Source organism: Cynocephalus volans, chromosome 4, assembly GCF_027409185.1.
Source record: "Cynocephalus volans isolate mCynVol1 chromosome 4, mCynVol1.pri, whole genome shotgun sequence".
Classification (NCBI taxonomy): Eukaryota; Metazoa; Chordata; class Mammalia; order Dermoptera; family Cynocephalidae; genus Cynocephalus; species Cynocephalus volans.
In genome coordinates this window covers 33,205,611-33,223,746 of record NC_084463.1, presented here as the reverse complement: position 1 = coordinate 33,223,746, position 18,136 = coordinate 33,205,611, and the positions used below count along the sequence as shown (strand labels likewise).

Genomic DNA, 18,136 nt, shown 5'->3' with positions numbered 1-18,136 from the left:
TCTCTTCCTCACCCTCCTGCCTTCTGAAACTGCATGCTGCAGCACCTGAAACTCCATAGCTATCAACAAACATAAATGTGCGGTAAAGAGTGATGAGGAATGATTGAATGATTAACCAGAGGCGTGCCCCACCATCACTTCAAACTCATCCATGGTAAAATTACATTTCACTCAGATGACGGACACTTCTCCGAACATGTCTACTTTCTGGATGACCTTAATGACGTCACCAAACTTACCCTGATTCCGCCTCCCCTTGGTGGATCACATCCTGTCAAATTATCTTGCTCCTTCCTTGTCTGTCTCAGCTTCCACATGTGCAGCACTGATAGGCTATGCTTGAATGATTCCTTCCAGCAAATATCTCGCCTACAGCTCTGTCACCTCCAATCTAAACACAGGTGTGTATTCATAGTAGGACCTTCACTGAACTGGGTCAGATATTCATTTACATATTCACAATTGTTGGGCTCTAGACCTATCATTAGTATAGACATTCGTGTGCAGGCATCTCCCCATTAGCCGGTGTGTCATTTCTTTATTGTGAGATACTTGGTGGAAGATAGAAAAAAATCGATGTTTGGAAAAAAGGCTTTAAAAAATGACCATGTCTTGTAAGGAAAAAATAAAATAAAATAATGATCATACCATGAGCCGTGAGAAGACCACGGAATAGTTCGGTAAATAATGAAAGAAAGGAGCTCAGCAATTCTCCAAGTCGACTGAGAGTGAAAATTTGGAATGAGAGACTTCATTAAGGTGCACCATGAGGGATGCATCCCAGTGAGAAATGCTCAGTGTCCCAGGAGGCCTGGGTCACTAGTGTTAATTTTGTACCTGTGGTGAAGGGTGTCTGAGTGGTAGCTTCTCATCAGGAGTGGCTCATTTGGACCCTTGAGCCGCAGCCAGCAGATAAAGCACATCCTGGCCTGCCTCTCCCTCTCCGGAGGCTGTGGGGTTCCTCCCTTGAATGACAGACGGCGAGAGGAGATAGTGCGGGCGGCTGGAAAGGCCGCGCCACTAGCGGCGGGGCCAGGCGAGGCCGGCCCGGCCATGGCCTCCGGGGCTCCCGGGGAGCGGCTGCGCGAGGAGGCCAGGTGCCCGGTGTGCCTGGACTTCCTGCAGGACCCGGTCAGCGTCGACTGCGGCCACAGCTTCTGCCGCAGGTGCATCTCCGAGCTGTGCGACGAGTGCGACAGCGCGCAGGGCGGCGTGTACGCCTGTCCGCAGTGCCGGGACCCCTTCCGGCCCGCGGGTTTCCGGCCCAACCGGCAGCTGGCCAGCCTGGTGGACAGCGTGCGGCAGCTGCGGCCGGGCGCGGGGCCCGCGGGGGCGCCACCGTGCGCGCGGCACGGCGAGGACCTGAGCCGCTTCTGCGAGGAGGACCAGGTGGCGCTGTGCTGGGTCTGCGACGCCACCGCGGAGCACAGGAGCCACCGCACGGCGCCGCTGCAGGAGGCCGCCGCCTGCTACCAGGTGGGAGCCGCTGCGCCGTCCTCGGGCAGGGCGCACCCGAGAGGCCCCATTCGGGGTCTGGAAAGGCTGCTGCGACAGAGGGGCAGGCTGAGCCGGGGTGCGAAGTGACTTGCCCAGCGACAGACCCAAAGGGTCCTCCCCGGTCTCCTGCCTCCTGCTCCCCTTGCCCTGCACCCACCCCAGCTCCTCCGTCGCAGCTCACGCTCAGACGGGGCCCCAGCCTTCGCTGGTGGCGAACTCCCTTAGGGACTCCTGCTCAGGAGCCCAAACGCACCGTCACTTTAGGCTGCCCGCCTCTCCCCCGAAGCCTTCCTGGCTCTTTAATTTCATGCTGGTCTTATTTTTCCTGATGCTGATCGTCTGAGCTCCGGTGGGGAGGGCTGTGCGGTCCAGCTGGTTACCGTGTACATCTTTATTGTAAAGGCGTCCTAATAACTTTCATTCGTACAAAGTTTTGCTTTTTCATAGTGTTTATCTCTGCGTTAAGTAATATTAATTAATTAACAGCCCTCAGTTTGGGGCATTTGTTAAGAATACAGTCTGGCGGGCTCTGTCCCTGCCACCTTTAAAGTCTGAGCAGGCTTGCCTCCCCTGACGCAGGAGGGACACAGGCCACGCGCTGGCAAATATTTGAAAACTTATAATTTGGAAATCCTCAGTGAAGAGTGACGTGTATTGGAGTATTTGTTCCCCAAAGGTGGCAACTGCGAAACTGTGTAGGATTCTTCCTCCTGGTGCTCTTCAAAAGTTTGTGGACATATTCTGAGCACATTTAAATTCCCGACATTTGGAACAGCTACTAGCACAAAGGAGGCCGGAGTCATCTTTGATCTTTAATCTACTGACATATGTAACTAAAATGCTATCACACTAATAAATTGCAAATACTAGCTTTCTCAGATTTTTATTTATGTATTTAGTTTGTTCGTTTGGTTACTTAATCAGGTTTGGGTATATTTTCCCTCTGGAAACTTCCCTCTGGATCTATCTGAAAATATTTCTCTTGGTTTTTCTTCTTGATTTCAGTTGTCATCTACAAAATTCACGTACTAGGTACTTTCTAGCTAGACTTGTGATATATAGGATCTCATATGTATGTTTTTTTTTTTTTTTAATCCAGAAAGTACCACATGGCTAGTGAAATATTTCTAAAGACATTCTCTATATTTTCATAGTTCCTTAATTAAATAACAAATAAATATTATCTAATTTCCTGAGCCTGTCAGTCAAGACTTTCTAGGGCCCTAAGTTATGTATCCACAGTTCTTGTCTTAACCAACCATGAGATTCAGCAAAATTAGCCTAATCACTGTTGGCCCCAAATGTGCCCCACTGTTTTTTCACCTCCTTGCTTTTGCTCACAATTTCTGGGTCTGAGGGAACTTTTCTACATCTAAAAGTGTCAAAATTCTGTATTTCTTGCACACACTGAAATAAATGCCACCCACCCCATCCTGTCAAATGGCACCACAAATTCTACTGTTGTTTTATGTGCAACACCATCTACAGCTATATAATATCCTCCTTTTAGAGGCAATGATGTGTATGTAGGACTTATTGATTAACTTTGGGAATAGAAATTTTTTTCCCTATTAAAATTGTGTTTATGTGTGTATCTTTGTGAGTTTAAATAAAATACACATATTTACCTCTAGCAAGGGTCGTATTGTTGAAGGGAGATGTAGTTTTCATTGGATTACTTTTTTACTCATTGTAAGATTTACAACATACTTTTTTAAAAAAATTTTAAGCATGTGAATCCACAACATTTCTTTTGGCCTAATAATACTACTAGTGATAGATTCTTTTATTATCATTAAGTAGTAAATAATTTTTAGAAATTGAAATATAGATAGATATAAAAATAGCATGTCTTTAACCTAGCACCAATAGATGATATTTTATCTAATAACATTTTTCTTTACCTTCAGCTAGTTTTTATGTATTCGTTACAAGCACTTTTCTTTCAAAATTGGTGTTGTTTTATAGAATATACTCTTTTACATGACATTATAATTGTATTTCTTGTCATTAAATATTCTGCAACAGTTTATTTTAATTATATCCTGTTAACATAAAACATTTTTTTACTCCATTGTGTTTAACTACAGTTTTACTTTTGTAGATAATGATGCAATGAACATATTTTTAGATAAATCTTTGATTGTGTCTGGTATTAAATACATTTATGTTTAGTTTAGTTATTAATGAGGTGGAGCATGTTTATATGCTTTCTCTCTTTTCTTTTTTTTTTCCTAAAAGATGACCAGTAAGGGGATCTTAACCCTTGACTTGGTGTTATCAGCACCACACTCTCCCAAGTGAGCCACGGTCGAGCCCTCTTGTTTATATGCTTTCTAAGGACTGTTTCAGGTTATCTTTGTATTTCCTCACACATCTGGGTGCATCTATAATGATTTTAGTATATGTTCCCAAACAGGTAAAGCTCCAAATGGCTCTGGAACTTGTGAGGAAAGAGATGCAAGAGGCCTTGACTCAGGAAGCTAACATGGTGAGGAAGACTGTCATTTGGAAGGTAATAGAATATGGGCGCTTCAGGAGTCTTGCCCATCTGAAGGATCCAGAATTGGGTCAATAAATCCTTCTTCCACCATCTCGCATTCCCCAATACTTATATTTCATCCACATACTTCCTCAAGAAAAACATCTCTGTGCCATCCAGGAACATCCCGTCCCCCCAAATTATATGGTCCACTTTTGTTCTTTCTATTGATACTACCCATTCCAAATTATAAATAAATAGCTTTACTGTCTTAATTTGACTGTAAAACCTATTGCTGTATCCCCAGAACAGAATCTCATACTGTCACTACTAGCTTAAAAAAGTATTTGTTAGATAAATGAAATATTGAGCACTTCACAACTTTATAGCACGTGCAGTACAACTAATGGTTGTCATCTTACACAGAGAAAGATTATCAGAACTTTCAGCCTCCTTTCAGTATTCATATCCATATTCCCTCTTTTCCACACCTCACCTGCGAACACTCACACACACTCACACACACACACACACACACACACTCTCCTCACACACACACAAACACACACACACACACACACACACACACACACACACACACACAGTAGTTCTCAACCTGGGGTGATTTTGCGCCCCTCATCAAGAAACATTTTGCAGTGTCTGGAGACATTTTTGAGTGTCACAACTTGAGTGTGCAGTGTGCCACTGCCGTCTTGTGAGTGGAGCCAGGAATGCTGCTAAACACCGTACAACGCACAGGGCAGTCTCCAGTCTCCACACCAAACAACAAAGAAATTATCTGGTGAAAATGTCTGTATTGTTAAGATTGAGAAACTATCTATAGAAACTGTGTTTATAGTTCTATAAATTTACACAATGTCTTATATGATATAGGATATATTTTATAGGTTATTTCTACTCTTTCTCTTTCTCCAAGTAGTCATTCTTCTGCGATCATTCTCTATATTTTCCTTATTATTTTCTTCTTTCTTCCTCTGAAAATTTAGTCTTCAACTCTGTCCTCAGACAGATGTTTCCAAAGAACCATTTTTTGCTGTATTTTTCTTCTCGGATAAGTCTTATGCTTTCCTATCACTTTGTATATTATAGGTAAAGTTAAATATTAATTGACAATTTTATGTTCTTTTTAGTCTAATAATCCGAGTCAGCTGTTTTAAATTCTGGCCTGAACATAGACTGAAATCAGAATCCCCATATCCAAGGTCTGGATTACTACATTTTTTAAAACGCTCCATTGATTATTATAGAGATGCTATTAAGATCCCAGGGCAAAGCCAAGTAAACCGACATAACTTTGCCATCAATAATGTATCCATGTGAGTCAAATGCAACAAACACAGGTTGGATAAAAATAAACTCTAAATTCTAAAACAATACTTTTTTTCCTACGTGTGCAGATATAATTTTAATACAGTTGAGTATCCTTTATCCAAAATGTTTCAGACCAGAAGTGTTTTGGATTTTGGATTTTTTTCGAATTTTTGAATACTTGTATTATATATACTTACCAGTTCAGCATCACAAATCCAAGTTTGGGATTTTGGAGTCTTTCAGATTTTGAGGTTTTGGATTGGGGTGCTCGACCTGTACTCAATAGGATGTGTGAAAGGAAAATGAACTGCAACCAAACCCCTCGCACCACATCATCTCTCATGCCCTGAATGTGGCTCCACTCGTTTCTGGTGGCCGAGTTATTAACTCCACTGCTCAACAGCACAGCCACCCCCAGTATGGGGGAGAGTTGCTTATATTTAATTGAATCATACCTTTTAAAAATCTAAATGTGAAATTCAGAGTTAGTTGATTTTAGAAAAAGGCCAAGATTGTATGAATCTGTTGTTTTAGAAAATGGTAGAAGGCAGAGATAGAAAATTGGAGGAAGGAACTGAGTCTTACAGGATTTGGAGAGAACCATTGTTAGAGTTTAAAAAAAGTGATAGCTTATGCCTTTTAGTCAAATCAAGAAGTTACAATGTTTAAAAACAAGGCTGAGAATTCAAGGTGTAGATACTCTGGGAGGATAATTTGCCTCTCATATTCAGTTTAAAGCTACCTTCTTACATACTAACCTGAGAGAATTAAATTTAGATATAATAAACTTGTAGCAAAATATGTTCCTTAGGTCTGTTAAAAAATTGTAGATGTGAGACTTGGGGAGGAAATCAGGACTAATTCCCTGAAGTTAACTCTGAAATAAGTGGCCCGAGGAACATTTTGTTCTTTCTTTTCTGTACAGAGAACATTAACCTTAAGGTTGGTTTTGCAATTACCATATTCTGAAAGAAAGTTCATGTTTTCTAATCTCTCAGCCTTTTCTTATTCACCTTTACAAATCCAGGTCTCTCTAATCTCTGTTTATAATTCAGTTGTTTTCTAGTGCTTCTAGCGACTAATGTATATATTAATAGTAAATAGAAACTTCTATTGTGTTACTACACCATGATATTCACTGTGCTCAACTCTAATCCACATATTCCTCTTTTCCCCGCATTTTATATATGATGTTGAAACTTGAATATAAAAGTACCTTGGCCCCAAGCCTATGGCAAAATGGGAACCCAAATCTAACAGTCTTTCTCAAACTCTAAGTTTGAATATTCTACCAGGCCACTTCTCATATGAGTGGTGCCTGGATTCTGCATCTTGTGAGAATGCAGCCATTCAGTCCACAGAGTTATAGAGCTGAGGGAACTCTGGACATTGCGTTCTCCTGCTCCACCATCTTATACATGTAGGGGGAGACTCAGACACCTTGCCCCAATCACTGATGATGTGATCCCTTATTTCACTCCAGGAAAAAGTGGAAATGCAGAGGCAGTGCTTCAGGTCGGAGTTTGAGAAGTATCGTGGCTTTCTGGCCCTGGAGGAGCAACTCCAGCTGAGGCGGCTGGAGCAGGAGGAGCGATCGACCCTGCAGAGGCTGCGGGAGAGCAAGAACCGGCTGGTGCAGCAGAACAAGGCCCTGAAGGAGCTGGCCGAGGAGCTGGAGGAGAGGTGCCAGCGCCCAGCCCTGGGTCTGCTGGAGGTGAGGCTGAGTGCGGGAAGGGTAGCAGAAATGAGACCAAGAGGACAGAAACAAGAGGACAGTGACATTTCCAGACACCGACTTGGGCATTTATGCTCTTTAGCAAAAGAGTACCCTATAATTTATTTGGAAAGCATCTTAATCCTTAATCTAGCATCAGAATCAGAAGGGACCCTAGAGCATCATACAGCTTATATTAAAGACAAAAAACCTAAATTTTTAAAAAATTAAAATTAATTTAATGGTTTATGAAAACTTTAAACAGTTAGAAAAAAGACAATCAAATTTACACTATCCTGGCTGTGAAACAGTCTGTCAATGATAATATTGCTGTTTCTCAGCGATGTCAATCCAAAAAGTCTTTGGTAACCCATTTCAGGTATAAATAGCCAAAAGTATGAATAGTGCCTTAAATTGTTGTACTTGAAATTTTCATGTTAAATTTTAAGGTGTATTGATTGTACATATTTATGGGGTACAGAGTTGTACTTCAGTACATGTATACACTGTGTAAAGATCAAATCAGAGTATTTAGCATATTCATAATTGTAAAACTTAATCATTTCTTTGTGATGAGAACATTTGTTACTGACAGGCCAGGCTCGGCTTGCCCTCTCACATTAAACGAATGACCTGAAAGTCCAAAAGTTGGTGCAAAGATTGGAAGGTTTATTCAGATTACCGATACTCAACTAAATGTCTAACCAAGCAAACAAAGAAAGAGAAAAGTGAAGCAGTGGGGTCCAGTTTATCCTAGTCCCAATCGGTGGGGCCAACCTATTCCATTAACAGTAATTGATAAAAGCAGTTCTCCCCACTGTTTTCAGCATAAAGAAGAAAAGTATCGACTAGACTTAAATCAGAAAAACAAAGCATAGCCAGGAGCCCTCCAGGGTGCACCTATATAGAAATAGATACAATCCAACCAAACAGAAGAGGGCTCAGAAAAATCAGAGAAAGGTAAAGAGAATAACCATTGTCTTGTCAGACGTTAGGCCAGGGACTCCAGGAGAGAGCTACCAGCCGCAGAGACATGGGAGCAAAAATAGTCCCAGTGGCCGCTTGCATCTTGCAGCTAGAATCTTCTCTGGTGCTCAAAGCTTTCCAGTTTTCACCAGTGACTAAATTAAGCTCCCGGATTCCAAAGTCATAGAAATGAACAATGTACCCAACAGTAAAGCAAGCAATGCTTTATTAAAATAGGGGATAGACTTATGCAGAAGGGGGGTAGCAACAGTAAAGCTAACCTCCCAAGGGGAGCTGTTTAGGGTCTTTTATAGGGAAAGGAGTTAAGGGGTGGCAGGCCAGTGTCACTGGAGGTGGTCTGTTCTGTTCTTCCTGGTTGCGTCATGTGTGCATGCTCAGTAGCACATGAACACCACTGTCACCCCAGGAGGGTCATTGTAGCAGTCACCTTGATGCTTTGTGCACAGGTGGGAATTCCTAAAGGGGTCTTAAAGTTAATCTGTAACTTTTACAATCACAGTAAACAAGTCTTGGGGAGGGGTTTTGCAACTCAGTAAATATCTGTTTCCCCTCTCAGTCTATTTTGTCAGGACAGCCCTTGGGGTAATCATTTGCCCTGGGGGTCTCATGACTGAGCAGTGGAAAAGTAACAAAATGTCCTCTGCAGGGAAAATGAAATCAGTTTGGTTCTCAGGCCTAGCCTTACTCGTTTCACATTTGAGCTCCTCTCTTCTGGCCATTTGAGAACATGTAATAAGTTATTGTTAGTTATAGATGCCTAGCTCTACTATATAGCACTAGAAATTATTTTTCCTATCTAGCTGTAATTTTGTGTCCATTAACCAACTTCTCTCATTCCCTTTCTCCTTCCACTTTTCAACCTCTAATAACCATGATTCTACTCTCTACTTCTAAAAATTCACCTTTTTTTTTTCTTTTTAGCTCCCATATATGAGTGAGAACATGCTGTATTTTTTTGTGCCTGATTTATTTCATTTAACATAAGGTCTTCCAGGCTAAAAAAACTGACCAAAACAAAACAAAACAAAAGAAAATAATGTACACTGTTCCTACATGTGTAATATTTGCAGTTCACTTTTCTTGTTTTGACATGATAAGTATGCACTGGCAATAAAAAATAAATAAAAAAAATTTAAGGTGAATGCTAATTTCCTAGCCCATGTGGCATGCCCAGTCCAGGCATGGTGGGGAGGGAGTACATGGACTCCCACGCAGCTCTCACTATTTACTTGTACTCGAGATTACAGAGCAGAAGGAAAAATAACAGAGAAACAAATAATTGTTTTTAATCCCTCATGAAGATATTAAACCCCAGTTGAACAGGGAAAGCCATGGTGTTAGTTGGTGGATGCGTGTTATCTTGATAGAATCACCTGCAGCAGGAATTTATGTGGGCGCACTTTTCTGTGTCTCATCCCCAGTGACTCATTCAGGAAATTTGGTACTAAGTAATTTATATTCTCAGTTAGTAGCTGACTGACAGATTGTACTTTGTCTGACTTAGCTCTAGACACTGAAAATGACATAGTTATAAATAACTGTATTAACTATCTGTATAACATTTACAATTACTAAACAATACTGGTCACATACTGGGGGAATTATTAAATGAGTAGGTTTATAAAGCATTTTTATTTACAAAGCATTTTCATTTAATTTTTCACATTTTATTTTCAAAATATATATATAAAAGTAAAATTTATGTTCTTTTATTATTAGCATTATTAGTATTATTGCTATGCCCATTTCCTTATAAGTGAATGAAGGGTCAGAAAGAAATTAACTTTCTAAATAGCAGACATCAAATAAACATAGTACTTTGACATTTTTAATAATAATATTCATTGCTTTACTTCACCATATCTCCATAACATCTTATTTAGAATAAGCATTTCTTAGCACAAAATAAATGTTAAAATAATTTATAATACAAATCTTAGGGAGAATATATTCTTAAATAATTTATGTTTATTTTTATGCTGTCCTTTACTTTTCTTCTTTAGTACCAATAAACTATATTTTCCTGACAATGCCTAAGACCAAGTCCTGTCATTCCCATGCAGGGGAAGATGAATTATACCCTGCTTTTATGCTCTATCAAAATTTATCTGGCTGGTGACTGTTTTTAGAGGAAGGAGTGAAGTGTATCACAGGAGACTTTTTTAATAATCGACTTTGAGATAATAGGTTGCTAGATATTAGTGACTTCCTTTTTTATCTGTTTTGTTAACCTACTCTTATGGGTAGCTCTGATGTGTTGGTTCAATGAATTAGCAATTTGGGGTTCTCTTATAAAGACTTTGAGAGTAACATTTTTGTCTGTACTTACCATTGTTCCTCAAATAAATTCCACAAATATTTAGGATCCATTTTTACCATAATTCCATCTGTAATAGGTGCAGAACATAAATCTGTTAAAATGTCCGAGTGCCAGAATTATCAATTCAGAAAATACATTGATAGATGCCATAGGAATTAACCTAAAGTTTTTGTAGCTGATTCTATTCCAATTACTAATGATTCTGCTATATCAGATGTGTGAGAAAATTAAATGACAGCCTATTTTGGGCTTTAATGAAAAGAAATTTACTGTCCCTTGTGTCTAGCTCAGCTGTTTTTGTTTCTCTTTCACTTTCAGGGTGTGAGAGGAGCCTTGAGCAGGTACGTTTACTTTCTGAATCAGTGAAGGGGCTGGGAGAGGCAGAGGAGGAAGGTGTATAACCCAACTGAAATCTGACTGTTCTCTGCTCTCCTCAGAAGTAAGGCTGTCACACGGCTCGAACCAGACACCATCCCCACGGAGCTGAAGACGGTATGTCGCATCCCTGGCATGAGGGAAATGTTGAGGAAGTTCCAAGGTAGGTTGCATCATAGGAGAACTCTGATGCCTGGGTTTGGCTGTTATTGCATTTTGTTACTGTGCTAGTCAGGCTGCAGTAACTAACAGAACCCAAAGTCTTCATGGCCAAAATGAGCAAGATTTTTCTGAACAGCCTACTGTTGATTGATTACTGAATTGTGGAGACTTTTGTGTCACAACCTCTCACTCTGAGATCCATGCTGACAGAGCTCCATCTCCTTCTGGGTGCTGTTGGTGATAGAAAAGGGTAAGGTGATTAAAGAGATAGGGAGGAAAAGGGCTATTTTTTCCCCTATTCTCTTACATAGTCAGTACAACACATCTCTGGTCACGAAAGTATGTGGAGATTTCTCCCCACCAACAGCCAATCTGTTACCGACCTAGACCTAGAATGCCAGGTTCTTTGGGAGTCAATGTCATGGAAATGAACCCTGAACCCATAGTGAGAGTGAGCAAGCTACGTTTGTTGAAAGATAGCTTGTGCACAAGGGGCCAACATGAAAGAGGAGTGTTGCTCCCCGATTGTTTAGTGTGAGGGGTTTTTTAAGGCAAAAGAGTTGGGTATGGGAAAGAGGGTGAGGTCTCCGGTCTCATGATTGGGGTCTTCCTCAGTTGGTCAGGGCGTTCTGTTCTCAGCTTCATCAGGTGGGGACCTCATTTTCTCTTGAGGTCTGTAAAAGAATGCTTACACAAGGGGGTTAAGCAAACTTGGGTAATGACATGCTTGTGGGAAAGAGATACACCAACATGTTTAGGGCTTATCTTTAACCCCTGTCCTCTCTGGTGTTTCCTGGAACAGGATGTGGTCTGTTGCCTTGAGGGTCTCTGCTGCATTTCCAGCACAGAGACTACTGCTGGGTTCTCAGAGCAGACAACAAAATGGAGTCTCTCCTGTCAGCCCTATCCTTACTTCTGCCTCACATCCATTCTGCAGCAGATTCTCCAGCTGGGTGTCTTCTGATTCAATTCAATTCTGACACTATATACATGAAGATAGCATCAGACCCCACAGATTGAGGGCTCAGTCCCAGAAGACTTCCCCACTTTAGATGCCAGTTGCAAGTGCAGATTGTGCCTGTGCTCCTGAAAAACCGGCTGCAAATCGGGTTTCCCATAACCCCCTCCTGGGTTTGACTAATGTGCTAAAGTGGCTTACAGACCTCAGAGAAAAACGTCCTTACATTTACCATTTTTATAAAGGATGTTATAGAGAATGCAGATGAACAGCCAGATGGAAGAGACAAATAGGACAAGGTATGGGAGCTTCCTTTCCCCTTCCGTGTTCCCTTTCTGGGCGTGCCACCCTCCAGACACCTCGTGTTCAGCTGTAGGGAAGCCCTTAGAACTTAGTCTCTTTGAGTTTTTATGGAAGCTTCATGATGTAGGAATGATTGATGAAATCACTGGTTATTGGTTCATTAACTCAACCTTCAGCCGTCTCAGAGGTGAGGGAGGGTGTGTAGAACCGAAAGTGGCAGCCCTCCACATGGTCGGTCCCCTGGCATTCATCTTATTAACATGCAAAAAGGCCTTCTTATAGCTCTGTCGAGTCTAAGGACTTTAGGAGCCACATGTCAAGAATTGTGGGTGAAAACCAAGTATGTATCTTACAGCATCACAGTTATAGAGCCTGAAAGGCCTTCATGGTGAATGTCTGCCCCGGAGACTTCATTGGCCAAAGTGAAGCACATGGGTTTGCCGAACTGTAAAATAGTTGGGAGCGTGCGCCATGCCCCGGAGAATGAGGACTGGGATATTCGTGAACAATCCTAAAGAATATCAGAGTCCCAGACACCCATACAGTCTGCATTTGGTTAGAACAATGGGCTTGAAAGCGTAGTTCATACCTTATTAGCTGTGATATGAGTAACATAATTTCCAGTAAATTTCCATTTCCTTGTTTATAAAATGCAAAAAAAAACACATTGTTCGGAGGACTAAATTAAACATATTTGACCCCCCCCAAAAAACTCATCAGTATGAAAGTGTTGCAGAGTATCAGTTAACAAGAAGTTTGTTTTAATTTATTGGCTGCAAATTTGATAAGTTGCTTGAATTGGTGAGTCAGTAAAGCCAAAGATATTCAGTCAACTATTTTTATGTAGAAATAACTAATGTCATAAATTACTTTGTTCAGTCTGATTATGTCATTCTTCAAGCAGTATAGATTCAATATTTTTTTTTCATTTTTTACATATAATTTATGCCAAGTTATGTAAACAAACTGTGGCTAAGTAGTGGCTTCACCGATTACGTGTAAAAAGTTTTGTCCCATCATGAGAAAAGCCACCTCCGCAATACTGCTCAGTGACTCCACCCGTGCTCTGATGGGCAGATGAATATAGTGTGGGTCGGATTTTGGAATATTTGCAGAATACATACCTGTTAAGCATCCCTGATCCAGAAATCTGAAATCCAAAGTGCTCCAATGAGCATTGCCTTTGAGCGTCATGTGGGCCCTCAAACAGTTTCAGATTTTGGAGCATTTTGGGTTTTGGATGTTTGTATTGGTGATGCTCAATCTGTATATACTAACCTCATGACTTGATGAAAATCATTATGGCACATTCAGACCCAGTGACCTCATATTCCCATTTTCTTTTTTTCTTTTCTTTTTTTTTTTTTTACTGAATGAAATAATCAATTCAATCAATATTGTATATTTTATGCCAGATACTCTTATAACATACCATTGAACAACAACAAACATCTTGCAAATATTTACTTAAGTTAAGCAAAATACACAGAGTATGAGAAGATGATACAGAATTTTGAAGGAAAAAAAAAAAAAGAGTATGAGAAGGGAGACCAGAAGTTCTAATTTTGAATAAGGTGTGGTAAAGAAAGACCTCACCCAGTAGGGATAACTCAGCAAATATCTGATTTGGAGGAGAGCACTCAGGCAGCAGAAACAACGACCAGTGATATCTGGTGGACGTGTTCCGGTGTTCCGGGCTCTGTGCAGACACCAGTACAGAGCGAGTGGGGGATGGGGGAGAAGCCAGGGAGGGTCCAGATAGGCAGGACACAGTGAGCAAGATTCTCTGTCTCTGAGTGAAGCAGGAAATCACTTTTAAGCTGTACATAGAAAAAAAGCAGGATTGGACTAATGTTTTATGAGCATTACTCTGAATGCTTTATTGAGAATAAATTACAGAGAGGCAAAGATTGAAGTGAGAAACATGGTTAGCGGCCATTGCAATAACTTCAGGAGAGATGATTATGGATTGGAACAGGTGTTAGTACTGGAGAAACTGAGAAAGAGAGATTCTTGGTATATTTTGAAGACTGAGCTGGTAAGATGTACTGTTGGATTAGTTATAACATGTCATGCAAAGAAGAAAGCCATGAATGATTCCAAGGTTTTGGGTCTCTAGAACTAGCATAATGAAGTTGACGTTTACACTGTTGGGTAAAGTTGCTGGTGAGGCAGAAGGTGAGTTAGGTTTTGGACATGTTGATGTTGCTAAATATCCAAGTGCTGATGTCAGGTAGTCAGATGCATTTACAAATATCGAGTTTGAGGAGGAAAGTCTAAGCTAGAGATATGCATTTGGAATCAGTCAGCATATGGATGTGATTTAATTAACGCATTGAGCCAGCCAACTTAAGGACACACACGGAGTAAGCTCAGAGAGAGAGAAGAGGTCCCAGTCTTGAGACCAAGGTTTCTGCAGTGGTAGGGATAGAGGAGAAAAGGAGAGAACAGCAAAGGAAACCAAAGAGTAGGGAGTAGAGAGGGGGGAAAGCATGGATGACTGGTACCTTTGGAAAAGAGAAAGGAGGTTTTTCAGGACAAGTGGATTCTCAACCGTGTTGAGTGCTACAGAGAAATCATGTTAGGTGAACTCTGACAAGTAACCGTTCATCAGTGTGGAGGTCGCTGGGAAGATGGACATGAGCAGTTTGGGTGGGGGATGGTTCTGTCATGATGAGCAATTGAGTTTAATAGAGAAGGGGTAGGTAGCCATCAAAAGTCATTCCATAGATCTCTTTTTATAAATGAAAAGACGAATGTGCTGGAGCAGGAACGGTGTGTAACGTTCCATAACATATGTTAAATAAACCTTACAGAATTCCATGGAGACCTACATTTCAATCCCTGTTATTGATTACTGCTAGAGTTTGGGGAAACACATAAACTCTTTGACTCTTCATCTCTTCATCTCTAATGCAGGAATAAGAACGGCTATGTTGAGGGCTGTTACATGGGTTGATATAGATAATGTGCATGCAGTGCCTAGTTATGTGACCACTAAGGTTTGGGCATCAATAATATTTCACTAGAAGTGGTTTAAAAATGAGTAAGATTAACGGTAGTAGTAGCAGTAGTTGTGGTAGTAGTATTTGTTACAATATTAAAAATAAAACTATGTTAATGAATTTACTACTTTTGAATAAATATAAGGAAATACTCTGAATATGTTACATCCACCCTTCACTGAGATTTCATGTCTAGATGTATTTGTTTATTATGTAGACAGGTCAAATGTCACATCAATCTTGCTGGAACTTCACAGTGTCAGTATTAGGTTTTCATTTCTATGTAACAAATTACCACAAACTTAGCTGCTTAAAACCACACCAATCTATTAGCTCATAATTCTGAAGATCAGATATCTAGGTGGGATCAGCTGGCTCCTCTGCTTTGGTTTTCACAAGGCCAAAGTCAAGATGTTGGTCAGTCTGAACTTCTTTGAAGGGTCTGGGGAAGAGTCTACTTCCAGGTTTATTCGGGTCATTGTCATAATGTAGTTCCTTACAATTGCTGGACTGCAATCCCTATTTTCCTGCTGTTGGTTGAAGGCCACTCTCAGCTCTAAAGATCACCTGCCTTTCTCCTCATGTGACCCTTCATTCTCAAAGCTGGCAGTGATATATCAAATCCAAATCTCTGATTTTCCTCTCTGCCACCAACCCAATAGCTAGAGAAACCTTTCTGATTTTAAAAGGTCATGCAATTAAATTAGACCCACCCAGATAATTTCTCTCTTGTGATATAATGTAACATATCATGAGGGCAACACTAAGGAGTGCAGGTCATGGGGTCCACTTTAAAGTTCTGCCAACCACAATAATATAACTTTGAAAGCAGTAGATTTGGTTTGAATAAAATTTTCCTTTAGGTTTTGAGAGAAAAAATCTTCAAGGAGTTTATAAATTTTATGTTAAATGCATAAGATCCTCCTAAGTGCACCCAAATGCTTTTGATGTAAAAGAAAGGAATCTAAATGATTATGCATTTGGTTTGTCATAGCATCAATGGTATGTTTTCTATTGGGAGTGATCATGACTTCTGGATTTTGCAGAATACATTAGAGTAACGACGAATATGCTGAAGGACCTGCAAGGTTCTGAAATACTTATTTGTTTTCCCTTGGGAGTTATTAGAGAGAGACGAATGAGGAACTGGATGACTTTTCTCCTCAGTGACTTACTAAGTTTTTACTAGTCCTTTCTGTCCTTTTACATGTCCCACAAAATTCTTTCCACAGCTGATGTAAAGCTGGATCCTGCCACGGCTCATCCGAGCCTTCTCTTGACCGCTGACCTGCGCAGTGTGCAGGATGGGGAACTGTGGAGGGACGTCCCCAACAACCCCGAGCGATTTGACACATGGCCCTGTATCCTGGGATTGCAGACCTTCTCGTCAGGAAGGCATTACTGGGAGGTTGTGGTGGGAGAAAGATCAGAGTGGGGTTTAGGCATCTGTCAAGACACAGTGCCAAGAAAGGGGGACACCACCCCGTCTCCTGAGAACGGGGTCTGGGCCATGTGGCTGCTGAAAGGGAGTGAGTACATGGTCCTGGCCTCCCCATCGGTGCCTCTCCTCCCACTGGAACGGCCTCGCTGCATCGGGATCTTCTTGGACTATGAAGCCGGGGAAATCTCATTTTACAACGTCACAAACGGGTCTTACATCTGTACATTTAACCAGCTGTTCTCTGGTATCCTCCGGCCTTATTTTTTCATCTGTGACACAATTCCTCTTAATTTGCCACCTATGACAGAAGCAGAATCAGGAAATTGTGCATCCAGGGGTCATCCTGACCCTGCATCTAATGTGAGAGATGGTCATTCCTAAAAGTCTCTTCCCAAGATACCTTCCTAGCCTGACAGAGGTTCCTGGAGGGAGTGAAGGATACACGTGCTGATTCCACACATGTTCCCATTGAGGTCAGCACTTTATTCCTTGTGGCTGTGGCAATGTTCCCATAGGGACAAAAGAGAAAATATAAAATAGAAATGGAGGAATCTCATCAAATTCTATTTCCAAATGGCTCCATACACTTTCTTGATGGGTTTCTTTAAATTAATGACCTTGTATTAAGCAAATATGTCTATACATTCACTATAATTCTTCATTCTTTTGAATATCTTTTCATTCCAAACCTTCCATATATTGATAATTAAAAATGGCAGTTCTGAAGTTGGTTCCGAACAGTCTGATATCGTTCAAGTGTCAGATCCGTAATCCCACTTCTCTTCCTCTTTTTCTTCTCTTCTGCTTTTTCTCTTTTTGTCTCTCTGTCGCTTTCTTGTTTATTTTTATTTTTTTGCTATATACCTCATTGTTTAACCTCATTTCCTTCTAAATTAATATGTTCAGAACCATTCCTATATACACTCATGTTTCCTATTACTAGATTCAATTACATTCTAAATTCTCTTTATTTTGGGATATATTTTTGGGGATTATGAAATTTATTAATGTGAATCTAATATCACTGATTTCTAGACTTTTTCTTATCTTGGGATACATTTTTTGTTGAAGTAGGACTTTCTCAGAAATTTGGTTCAACCAGTTCTTTGAGCTAGACATTTATTAGTTAGTTATAAGACTTCAAATAAACACACCTCTCTCTCTCTCTGTCTTGGCTACTGGTTAGTGTTCCTGTACGTGGAACAATGATACTGGCCTCACAGCGTTGTGGTAAATATTTAAAGTCATAAAGGATTCAATTTTGCTGTTTAGATACAATGTAAAGATGATTATAATGAAATGATGAGAAGATTTAATTTATTTTTAAAGTATATTCTGTACCTTTCCAACATAATTCTTAAAAGTCATTGAAGGCTAAATTTGCTGCCATCTTTCTCTGTATCTGTGCCTAATAAATAATTGCTAAGCAAATGCTAAAGTGTTTAAATGCTAACCAAATATGAATTAATGGCAATTTTATTTAATGCTATCTTGATGATAATGTACCAAAGGTTTAATCCTCCTCTTTAAGTCCAGGGAGATATCTTTGACTGACATCAT

At 40.5% G+C, this 18,136-nt stretch overlaps 1 protein-coding gene across 1 annotated transcript; it reads left to right on the top strand.

Annotated features, from left to right (window-relative positions):
- The first annotated feature begins 1,053 nt into the window (after window positions 1-1,053).
- LOC134375946 (E3 ubiquitin-protein ligase TRIM58-like) lies at window positions 1,054-16,957 on the top strand. The gene is made up of 6 exons (XM_063094673.1): window positions 1,054-1,476; window positions 3,917-4,012; window positions 6,795-7,025; window positions 10,651-10,673; window positions 10,770-10,870; window positions 16,368-16,957. Exons 1-6 carry the CDS (start codon window positions 1,054-1,056, stop codon window positions 16,955-16,957), a joined length of 1,464 nt encoding a protein of 487 aa, XP_062950743.1.
- Window positions 16,958-18,136: the final 1,179 nt, after the last annotated feature.